This window comes from Rhyacophila brunnea, unplaced genomic scaffold (genome assembly GCF_057557595.1).
Source record: "Rhyacophila brunnea isolate RB1 unplaced genomic scaffold, BYU_Rbru_1.0 scaffold_7, whole genome shotgun sequence".
NCBI classification, from domain to species: Eukaryota; Metazoa; Arthropoda; class Insecta; order Trichoptera; family Rhyacophilidae; genus Rhyacophila; species Rhyacophila brunnea.
The window spans coordinates 34472601-34485272 of NW_028233339.1; the positions used below are offsets into that span (position 1 = coordinate 34472601).

At 35.7% G+C, this 12672-nt stretch overlaps 1 protein-coding gene across 1 annotated transcript; it reads right to left on the reverse strand.

The window, feature by feature from the left end:
- Window positions 1-237: 237 nt before the first annotated feature.
- Window positions 238-11397, reverse strand: LOC147064769 (caspase Dronc-like). The gene is made up of 6 exons (XM_085957586.1): window positions 11005-11397; window positions 8581-8800; window positions 5046-5356; window positions 4540-4766; window positions 2680-2810; window positions 238-981 (listed from the first exon to the last, which is right to left on the reverse strand). The coding sequence occupies exons 1-6, from the start codon at window positions 11134-11136 to the stop codon at window positions 758-760; spliced, it is 1245 nt and encodes a 414-aa protein (XP_085813712.1). The 5' UTR covers window positions 11137-11397; the 3' UTR covers window positions 238-757.
- Between the last annotated feature and the right edge of the window lie 1275 nt (window positions 11398-12672).

Here is a 12672-nt window from a genome sequence, read left to right on the forward strand (position 1 = left end):
GCAAATAAAATATAAGAAACGCAATAATTAATATTCGGATGGGTTTTTACGCAATGACAAACTTACTTAATATTTTTTGAAATCTGGGAAAATTTTTAAGAAGTATTATGAAGTCGTTACTTAATTAAGTACACCAATAATATTTTCGAGATTTCCACCCGAACCCATATTTTATATTATGTGAATAGGTACATAATTTTATTATTCATACACGAACATAATACAAAAAATAATTTATAAAAATAGTAAGTACCTAGGTATTTTATTATTTTAAAATGTATAAAATTTAATTACAAAACAATGTCAATATTGGTAGGCACCTATCACATTCTTATAATATATTATTTATAATAATTACTAGTTTGTTATATTAGCACTCTCACATTGGCCCCTTACTGCCATAAAATAACATATTACGTCAAGTGTCAGTCTTATCAAAAAATCACGAAAGCAAAGATAGTTCAATACTAATTATCTCCTGAAAACACTTGATAATGTCAGTGGAATGTAAATTTACTTGTGTTTGGGCTCTCCTGTAGAGTAGAGAAAAATGAGATATGTTTCTTTGACCCTAAGAGGCCGACATGACATGCACAATAAAAAAATAACCTATATTTATGTGACACATGGAAGAATGTCATATTGTTTGAGCAATTTCTTAATTTTTTTTTATTTTGAGTCCACATTCAACTGACAAAATAAAAAATAAATGCCATTTTGTCCATAGGGCGAATACTGCCACAATTTTGTAGGAGTCTTAATGATCAAACAATCCAGGGTTCAAGTAGCAATATTGGCCAAACCCACGACACTCAATGACAGGTGTTTGCACAAATTTTTCAAAGTTCAAGGCCTTCATTCGGTTGCTGATCATTTTGAATAAAGCTTCAATGTGGGTGTTGTGTGCGTGCTGTTGGACGATATCGCAAAATGCGTATATATACCATGAACCAAGATATATATCCCGAAATGACTTATGATCTGAAAGAAATTGTCAATATTTTTATATTATATTTTTAATTCCGTACTAGGTGGTTCTGTTATAATATTACATTATAATAGCGAATTCATAGACAATGTTATTAGATACATATTATCATTTAATCAGTTCTCATTTAGAAACAATACTAAACAAGACTAATCATTATATTATCTACCTCAGCATGAAAGCGATGACATCTAAATGATTTATTTTTTATTTTGTAATACAGTCCCTTTACAGCACTTACAAACTCATTTCGACTGCAACACGTCGTTATTGATGTGATTTTGTCGGGATTCAAACTTAATATACTAGCCCGTTTACAAGTGCATGGATTTACTTCTGGCAGTACATATTGTCGCGACAATAATAAATAAAATGCAAAGGTAAAAATGCAAGTTGCAAGACTGCTTGCATGGATCACAAAAATTTAAAGGTTTCTGAATTTTCACACGATAGTTGCAATTTGCACGACATATTATGTGCATTAGAACGAAAGTGGCATATCTTTCGAAAAAAAATACGAACTATACCGTGCAGAGCATTTTGACGTTTACTGATTTTCACAACATATCTGAATCAGTCACGTGAAATGCGTTTGCTTATGCTCGAAGAATGAGGTGTCGCGATAGTCAGCACTGAGCACAGTGTAAACAATTATTGTTGCGATAGTTTAATTTACACGCTATTGTTGCCAGTAAATCCATGCATGTGTACAGTCGCTATATTGACTCTCACAGTGTAAATGCAGCATTTTTGGTTGACAATATTTCCTGTCACATACAACAAATTCGGAAGGACATGGCATGAATGTTACTTGTGTTCAGTTCAAAAAGGTGCTGTTTACCATGGGTGGTTGAGCTGCTTAAATCCACATCCTCGGATGGCAACTTGTGCCTTTGTCAATATGTGCAGCGGCATATTATTGTAAAGACGCGGCATACTTGATGTAAGCCTTCCAAGACTGTCCTCCTGTACTTTCGCAATGCGGTTATTTTGTTTGTATAACTCTCTCCCGTTATGATTATCTAATGTGACATGAGCCATTTCCATGAGCAAAAGCCTCTCTTTATCTCAGAAGACAGTTGTCAGGCAATCAGGCAAATCAGGCAATTTCTTAGTGGGTTCACAAGGGGATCTACATACCATTTTGTTACTTTGAATATCAGAAACACACTAATTCAAGACTATGGATGAATCACCTCAAGACACGTCCCAACATGTGCTGACATGTTTCAATTTGGTCACGATTTTCTTTTATACTGAGGTAGAGTGTTAATGAACGCCTTTGGTATGTATGATTTAATAAAACTTTAAGAAAGTATTTTGCCCCCGTTTATCAAAATCCCTTTCATATGTATTCCTTCTTTTTGTCTTTTATCTAAGGTTGGCCTGGGAAGGTCGTATCGGATCACCAATGCTTTGGACATTTAACCACTTAAAAAAGTTGTGAGGCCAATGGAATTTTCTTCTGATCACGCCTCTATTCCCCTCTACCTTTCCCTGCATTATGAGCTGGGGTAAATTATTCATCTCATTGCAAAAAATATTGCAGAAATGTCTTTTTGTGCTTGATTCGCGGTAACATTCCACCAATTATCGTAGTCATATTGAATGATCTAATAAATAATTTTATTAACATCATAAACATGCAATAAGGAATCTATTGTACGATTATAAACAATATAAAAACATACTTGGTAATGTTGAGTGTGCAATAAGCATGTCGGAATACAAAGGTATTTTTGTATTAGTGGACTTGCCATCAGATTTTGTGCGGAAAGCATTCATACTGTCAGCTTCAGCACCCAAATCATAGTTGGACCCGCTGTAACATAAAAATTAACCATGTATCATTGAACCTTTGGGGTTGTCCATATATGACGTCATGTCCTAGTGGGGTGGAGTGGGTTTGATGTAATGTTAGGAATGGGAGAGGTTGTAGAAAATGTGAGATTACAAAACCAACAAAATTTTAATAAAATAAAAATATTCTGAGAAGACAGTGAAATCAAACGTCTTTATACATGTGAATAATTAATAATTTGTTATTTTTCATTAGGCAAGTCGTTTTATCTTGAAGTTTGGAATATGTAGAACTTTTGTTATCTTCTTCTTCTTCGATCATGTCCGATCCTAATAGGATCATATGGGCCTCCACAGAGTAGAGGTTTGTATTGACAGATTTTGTTTTTACGAGAAATGGATGTCAGCCACTTGCTCAACCTATTAGGTCCATACCCTGACTCACACACAAATTGAAAAACAATATGTGTACTTGCCAGACCCAGGATTCGAACCTGGGACCCACGGCATGATAGTCCAACGCTTATGCCGCGCGGCATTGGTTATCTGGACCTCGATTATTCGGACCTTCAAATTATCTGGATTTCTCTTTCTCTATCAGTTTCGTACGATTACAAGAAATGGTACAACTATTAAAATAAAAGGTGAATTTTTCTAAAATTGTGATGATCATTGAAAAATTGTGATGTAAAAAGTTTATTCTGTAAGTAAAATAGACGCTTTGCTATTTTTTTGATTATCCAAATTTATTATTATTTGGACTACTTCATCTCCAATTAGTTTGGATAATCAAGGTTCTACTGTACTCCCTATAACACATAAATTAGACTTAATTTGCATGAGTTATAGGTGGACCGATAGCTCAATGAAAGATACGAGATTCGAGTCCCACTTGGTCAACCATTTTTTCTATGATTTTTTCAAATAGTTGTTTTATGTTAGAAATATAAATTTAAAAAATAAGAATGTAACACTCTTCAATCAAATGCATATGTATTCAGTATGGAATAAAAAAATAAAAAATTGTAAGTTCATTTCAATTGCTATGTCCTAAATAAGTTGCAAAATTATATTTTTTAAATTAAATTGATTAATTTCATAAAATTGAGTTTGAAATGCCAAGAAAAATATGAGGGCTCTCGACACAAAGCAGCAGTTTCCATATGAGCTAGAAATGCCATCCGATAGAGCTAGGAACATATGCATATGATGGTAAATTCATTTGATAAAAAATAACATTTAACACATATATATTAATTTGTGCAATTAAAATCGAGTTTGTAACAAAAGCAGATGTATCCAGAGTGTTCTGAAACAAACATGGCTGTTATCAAAATGGCCAATCAGCGTGCTGTATTTGACCATTTGCAATATGACGTCCCATACAAATTGTAAGATATGTTATAAGACTGGGTTGGTTTCTTAAAATTCTAAACAATAGTGTACTTTTTTAATAAAATATTATAACCTACACGACAGATTGTTTCCAAGAGAAGTAGTATAAAATATAAAACAGCCACAGAAATAGATGGTCAATATTGCTAGGAAATTATGATAAATAATAAAGTATTCACACTGCCACAATTCCCCCACCCTCATGAATGCCTTTAAACGAAGAAATATTTGCACCCAATACCTAGGGGCCTCGTACTCGTCAGGACAGTCCTACCAACAGGCCGCACCACTTTGGGAAACCATGCGATAATGCTTTTATTTCAAAAATGTTATACAATGAAGAGTAAAATACGAACCGGCATAGTTGCAATATAAAAATTTTGGGTTTAGCCAGTAGAGATGGGCAATTCGTGCTATTGAACAAACTGATTACTGTGTTTACGGACAGGTTACAGCCGTCGGATCCTTCAATGAAAATATCACCGTTCGTCTCAGTTCCATGGCTTCCGATTACAACAAACAAACAGTCAGTTTGTATTAAATCATCAGAATTTGCCAATTCCCTGAGCTTGTTCTCCATAGTCTAAAAGAAATCATTTAATTTATGTTAGTATGCAACTTTATTTTTATACAGTCATTAATATGTATATATATCACAACAATATATATACATAATATTTGAAGAATACTTCCCTGATAAATCATTAATGCAAACACAATCAGCAATCGAAATAATATAAAAAAAGGTTTTGCCTACTGCACTACATGTGATTGATGAAAATAGAGGGTAGGTATTTGATGATTGAAGTTTACATTACAGATAATTTTGAATTATAATAATAATGTTTATAGAAGAGACTACCGTAGCATCCAAATTTTGATGGACAATATTTTTATGGAATCCAATCTGTTTGAACAGTTCACTCAAATTATCTTGATCAAATGAGGCTCCTTCACGGAAATCTTCTTCGATTGGGAATTCAATATTGTTGATCATAAAAAATACTCCTCTTTTTTTAGATCTCAGGGAGTAGCATAATATTTCCGGATCAGGGCTTTCTCCAAAAGTCCTCCCTTTTATAACCACAATAGGTTTAGGTTGGGGAAAATTACCACCTGCCACAGTTTGCGGCTCACACAGTGGCTGGCTTATTGGAGTTATTGAATTTTCCACTGAAAAATAAAACACACATTCTAGTTATCTTTTATAGGCCTAATACACAGAAGATCAACGTTATCTAAAACTAATAAGAAGATGTGCCTCCACAGAGTGGAGGTTTTTATTAACAGATTTTGTTTTTACGAGAAATGGATGTCAGCCACTTGCTCAACCTAAACCTCAACCTCCAGGTTTGGACATGGTCTAAAAAAAAAATTAGAAGATGAGCAAAATTAACTGACAAACATGGCAACATTGCTATCCCTGACTCTTTATCGTGGTATTAATGCTAACTCAGTTGACTCATGACAACTCAGTTAAAGCCAAATGCCGCTTATTCAACGCTTGCTTTCTGACGGTGCTGCTTTACGGGAGCGAATCATGGTACGAAGGCTCAGACAAACCGTATACTGAGAACAGTGAATGGATACTGTGTGAGCGGGTGGTATGACGTTTGACAAGATTGATTAAATGCTTGCTAATTATTCATTCAATTTTGGTTGGCGTTTGCGTAGATCAGGGGTAATCAACCTTTTTATACCTACCGCCCACTTTTGTATCTCTGTTAGTAGTTAAATTTTCTAACCGTCCACCAGTTCTAGAGTAATGGTAATTTATAAAGTAGGGAAGTAACTTTACTTTATAAAATTTATAAAGCAGAGTTACAACAAGTTAAAGCATATAATAATAATTACTTACCAAATACTTCATGATAGACTTTCGTTAAGTTTGGCAGAATAAATCTTTATAAAACAACTAACTGTAGTTAAATCTATCTTTTTATTTATACTTTGGATACATAGAAGCATGAAGTCTGATGAAATTACATTTAATTAATTAAATTATTAATGAGATCCCTGAGGCTGATGTTGCGAAATTAAATACTGGATATCTGGCTCAATTTTTGTGAGGAATAAGATGCACGAGTTTTTCTGGGATGAGGCTCTTTTGTTGGGTTTGCACTATAGCGCCGTTAAGTTTTACTTACGAAACGTGAACTAAACTTATGCGAGGGCGATACAAATAGTGTATTTTCTGAAATTTAAATCGTCATGGGGAATTTTATGAAAACATAATGACAATGATTTTAAAACCCCTACCGCTCACTATGGAAGCTGGAACGCCCACTAGTAGGTGGTAGGAACAAGGTTGACTACCCCTGGCGTAGATGATCGATGCACATGAGACTAGCGCATAAGTAGATTTATTTAAGTGCTACTATGCACATGGCCTTAATAAAATACTATAAACTATGTAAAATGACAATGAAAGGAGAAGTAATAGCAATGTTTGTTTGAAATTTATTTCAGTAAAATATTGAATGTAGGACTGGAAAACGGATTCAAAAAGGAAAATTTTAAATAAGAAATGTACAAAAACCATGTACGCGGCCAGTAGCTCCGGGTTCATTTACCGGTGAGGTCACAATACATTTATGTGATTTTCACAAAGCCTGATTCTACTAAGTACTGCAAATACTGTTTCACTACACTAATGTCATTGGGCATTATCGCCTGTTGTAGTGCTAAAAAGAATATAGGTACTGATACACCCCTGTTACAGGCGGGCTTCTCCCGGTGTAAAATAATCATTTTAGAAACAATAATTCCGAACGAGGACCAAACGTCTACGAATATAGCCCCTCGGAATACAAAAAAGACTGGAAAGCGAGAGTCAAAGACTGCAGCTCCGCAACCCCTCCGCTGACTAGTATAAAAGAACGAATAAAATAAAAATATAACATAAACAAAATAACGCGTAACAAATACATGTCACAAATTAATCTGATGGGAATCTCGCTTAGTAATAAATATAGAAAATGATAGGTAAAAATAGAGCTAAAGTATAGAGTTTTATGTTAGAATAGTTAGATTGTAGTTGAATTTTTTTTATAAACTGTTTATCATGCCATGTACTTAACGGATGAACAAGGAATTGGATGGGTGGCCGATGAGATCAGGGCGTACCTTTCGACTTGAATCCAGATGGGGCGAATTGATACACCCCTGTTACAGGCGGGCTTCTCCCGGTGTAAAATAATCATTTAGTAGCTATAAGTCGAAACGTAACCCTGACCTCTAGAAACGGCTTCATAAAACATCTAATCTGATTCCTTGCTCAACCACGTAAGTACTTTTTATTCATAAGTAGTAAAGGCCTTCGTCCGGTGTGTGAAAATCACATATTGGGCGGAGGTGTAATTAAGATAAATTTAATTTAATTTAAAAAGTGTAAATGATGATGGATGAAAGAGATAATTTTAAGACTAAATATAAGTATTCATATATAATAAATTTTGCCGCGCTTGCCGGCAACGTTAAAATCTCAACGCGCCTGCGCCGGGGTGGTCCTCGTGATTCGTCAAATCAAAAGCATCACGCGATAAAATTTGGCCAATCACGAGAGTCCTTTTTGCTGGACGGCGTGGGTACGGGGAATTTGAAAAAGAAAGTTGGTAAGCGTCCCTTTTCCAACATGTACGGACCTGCGAAACTTATTGTAAAAACAAAATATATAAACGTGTAAAGAAAATTTAAAATATAAGATAATACCAAGTTACGCACGAGACAGACGTGGTTTCATTTAATTTCTCCTCAATTTAAAATATCTTTTTTTGTGAATCCGGGGTTCGATGGACACCTGAGCTAGCCGCTGGAACCCCGGACATCTCAGATATACAAAGTAATCCAACAGTGAAATTACTTTTTGTTTTCTTTTCTGCTTTATACATGTCACAAATTAAATATTTAATTTTCAGATATAGTGAACATTTCTCAAGAAATGAGAATCCCAAAATTTCGTTAAAATTAAATCTCATGTAGAGAGAATCTGCTCAAATTTTCTCATGATAGCTCGATCATAACTTCTATTTAGTATATAGCAGTGGCGAAGGATGGAGGTGGACTGTTAAGGACTGACATAAACAGTGCACACTAAACTTTGTCAGTGATACTCATTTGTTTTCATTGAACTAAGAATACAAACTGCTGATGGTGTGGATTCATTTTTAAAAATCAATTACACCCCGCCAAAACCAACCAACACTATCTACAATTTGTAGATAGTGTTGGCTGTACATGTACAGATAATATTATGCATACTGGATAATCAAAAGTTTACTGTATTTAGTGGACCTGGAGAGTGATGGAAGAGTGCAGGAAGATTGAAAACCCTTAAAATTATAGGTGTACTGAAACATCTGCAAAAATAAAGAAAGAGCATCATTTATTACACTGACCTTGTGGTTGACGACTGGCGATACGATTTATTGTTTTCTCATCTTTAATACTTATGAATTTATTGTCACTTAAGTGATGGTCAGCTTTGAGTAAACGGACCAGATCCCAGTGGGCAGTCTCACTAAGAGCATTAACCAAGTTCTCGAATGCTTCAGGTCCTCGTCTCTGTACATCCAAATAAAGTTTCGTTTTTCGCTCTAGGGGATCCGTTCGAAGATCCTAAAAAAAAATATTTATTAAATATACTATTTTACCTTTCAAGAAACTGCAGCAATAACATTTTTCGAACTTAGTATGTATCTGGTAAAGATAAAATGAGTGAATAGATTGTCACTACTTAAAGTAGGTTTATGAGCTAAAGCTATAGGTTGCTTGACAAATTCCACTTTCATTAATCAACAATAAGTGATTAGGTGTGTTGATGGCTTCTGATTTATTTGTACAAAAATATTGCTTGAACCAGAGATGTTGAGGTTGAACCTACATTCATAGACTCCGATTTCTATAAGCTGGCGAACACGTCATCGCGTCGCATTGACGATGGAGTTGGCGGGGGGCGGACGTAATGCACCGTTAAGATGCTGAAGCGGAGGGAATTTAGGAATTTAGTTCCACTAATTCATAAAAGAACCACGATGACGTGTCCGCCAGCTTATAGAAATCGGTCTCTAGTTCAGTGACGAAGGGTGGAGGTAGGCTGTGGAGATCCGACATAAATATTGCACACTAAACTTTATCAGTCATATTTGTTTTCATTGAACTAAGAGTAAAAATTACAGATGGTGTTGGTCATTTTGTTTAAATTCATGTTACCACTGTCAAAACTAAACCATCAATCGACAGGTTGCATGACGACCCGTCTCGCGTTGGTTTGAAAATCAACGCGAAGAAAACCAACGTTTTATGCAACAGCACCTGTCCTGATCAGGATTTCCCACTGATTAGCGAGAAGAAAAATATCGAGAGCGTCGACAGCTTTAAAAACCTGGGGGTACACATCACGGGAGATGGCATTTTGCAGAGAGAGCTCACTATCCGAATGGGAATGGCTGGAGCAACATTCAACTCGATGTGGAGTGTCTGGGACTAACAATTGTACTCGGTCAAAACCAAATGCCGCCTATTCGACGCTTGCATTCTGACAGTGCTGCTTTACGGTAGCGATCATGGCACCTTACGAAGGCTCAGAGCAATCGTATACTGGGCTTAAGTATACTGAGTATAAGAGATCGCACCAAGCAGCCTCTCATCACACTGAGAGTAAAGAGGCAACGTTGGACCTGGCTCGGCCACATGCTGCAGATGCCAAAAGAGAATTTCAACCTGGCTTGCCTGTTCTTCAAACTAACCGGATTCCGGTGTCCTGGAAGGCCGCTAAATACTATCTATAGAGTCTATACGCCGGAGTTACATGATGCTGGTTTGACCTGGAACAATGCAAGAAGACTGGCGAGCGACAGGCGCCTCAAGGAGTCCATTTATGCTCCAACTGAGGGGCGGATATGGCCGAAGAAGAAGAAATGTATGACTTGTAGCCTTAACCCCGACGATGGCCAAGCGGTTACACGTCGGCTTATAATGTTGTTGGTCCCGCATTTCAATCCCGGTTTTAACAAATTCACATGTTGTTTTCCAATGTGTGTTTGGACCCGTAGAATGGTCTTAATATGTTGAGCAAGTGGTTAACATCCATGTCTTGTAAAAACAAAAATATATTAATATAACCTCCACTCTGTGGAGACCTGCATGATCTTAGGATTGAACATAGTAAAATAAATGTATGAAAGTAAAGCAAACCCCTGTAATACCCCTGGTATACTAATTTTCATAATATAAAATGTGAAGATTTGGAAGTGTTTGTGGTTGAGAAGAATGGCACTTGAATCTTACTTCACTACAACGACTGCAGTAAAGTAATTGTCCGACTGACTCTCAATAAGTCACCACAAAAACTCCAAGCTACCCAAAGGGGCTTAGGTCTCAGAAGGAAAACTGTTTAGACTTTGATTTCCAGGAAGGCACTCTTCGTCACACGTTAACTTTTCTAATATCACATTCAAACAGGATAACATTGAAATTGTCCAGTGGCAGTAAACCAATGTCATTATCTGGTGATAGTAATTATAACTAACATTGTTAAATTGTCCAAAAAAATCTCATCAATCGGATAAATAAAATTATTGTAGGTTAGTAGGTAAATGAGATGAAAATAATATATAGAATAATATTGAGACTACATAGTCCAAGATTATTAAACACATCACAATCACAATAGTATACAGATACACCATGAGCTTGGCACTGACGTCTAAATTCTAAATTATCAAAAACAAACCAGAACCTAACACAACCTACTTATTTTGGGCAACAGTCGGTTGTTCAGCTTTAGTTGGATTTTTGGTTTATTTAAATGATAAGCATACCGTGTATGGCTCAGCCAGCTTCGATGAGAATACACCATTTTCGATAAGGAGAGGAAGTAAATAAAGCAAATTCGTTTGCTCAACAAGTGCGGAAAAGTTTTTTTCAATAAGTTTTCGATGCTCCTGCTCCATTTTCTTGAAGAAATTACGTTCTTTCAAATAATCACTGGTCTGCAAACTTTCGTCGAAGATATCTGTAGACAGATATTCACTATCTGTGGTAGGTAGGTATGTAGAACTCAGTAGAATAAAACTTAGAACAACTTCTAATAGTTGTATACCACTAATTAAACATTATAAAACAATTTACGGTACAAACACAGTACACGATTTTAGTTTGGAAAAATAGACATCAAACATTACTACTAACTGCTAACCATGATTATGAATCACAATTTTATTTATAGTAGAGACGGGTGGGATAATAGTTATCATTTTGTCAGACCATAGTTAATATTTACAAAATTTGTGTTATCTATGGTTTTGTGACAGTGACAGCCAGTGCTACCTACCTACCATTAACAAAATATGCTAGAGTGGCCAGATGGAAGAAACTAGATCCACCAACTCTCTGCTAAATAAATGATAAATAATATCAACATTGTTTCAACGAGAACACATATTGAAGAAGAATTATTATTGTTTCACTAGTTACAACTAATAAATGAGGCATACAACCAAAGATTCTCAGTAAATTAAAGGTAGGTACAAGTTTTCTAGCTAGAAAAGGGTGGGAATTAAGCCTCCCCCAAACCAAAGCGAATATTCGCAGCGAATTCGCAACGCCCTCGCTATCGCTGTCGCTACCGCTTGGATTTGATGCGAATTTCGCGTTTGGCCCCACACCAAAGCGTCAGCGACGCAGCCATAGACTAAATAATTTTATTTACGCGCCAGATTTAAAATTGTAAATATTATTAATATTTTACGCCAATTATTCTATAATTTTTATGAATTAAATATAAAAAATACACGTACACTATAGCGCTTTCAGAATTGCTACAACTTTTACCCACTTTGCGTAAAGTGTATTTTAATTATCTGAAACAAGGTGGCAGCATTGGATGCAGCCATAGACTAAATACATATACGAATGTCAAAGTGACAGTTGTGTGTTGACAAAATGTACACGTCTTCTGAATGCTTATTACACGCTGAAGATATAATGAGATGGCGTGCGACAAATTACATCGACATTTAATATAACCTTACTTTATGACAGGGCAAGATTGCCATGGCTCATAGGTAAGATAGATTTACTCAGTTTCATAACTGCACATATTATAAATAAGCATTTACCATGAAGGGTTAACAGGATTTGAAGGTAATATGCTATTGAAATAACATGTCTCCGTTATTTGAATTGTAGGTTTTGACTATTTTGCGTTTCTACGCAGAGGGAGCGTACCAAAAACGGGTAGGCCAAGTCTTCTGCGCAATGAGCCAGGCATCAGTAAGCAGATGCATAGGAAACGTGTCCGATGCTATAATAGCAGTGCTTAGTAATACTTACATACAGTCGCCATACAGCGCTGACAGTCTTTAGTGTTGTGTTGATACCCTCTGATCAATTTATACAATATTACAATGTACATGTCATGTAACTAGAGTAACTGCGCATAGACACAACAAGTAAATTACCTACTCAATAAGAATTTAACGGGAATA

Excerpts from the sequence above, each read along its gene's own strand:
- LOC147064769 (XM_085957586.1), bottom strand. The coding sequence starts at position 11,136 with ATGGAGCAGGAGCATCGAAAACTTATTGAAAAAAACTTTTCCGCACTT. Across the intron at positions 4,767-5,045 it reads ATCAAAATTTGGATGCTACG|ACTATGGAGAACAAGCTCAG; the intron begins GTAGTCTCTTCT and ends GATTTCTTTTAG. Across the intron at positions 982-2,679 it reads TGCACACTCAACATTACCAA|ATCATAAGTCATTTCGGGAT; the intron begins GTATGTTTTTAT and ends AATTTCTTTCAG.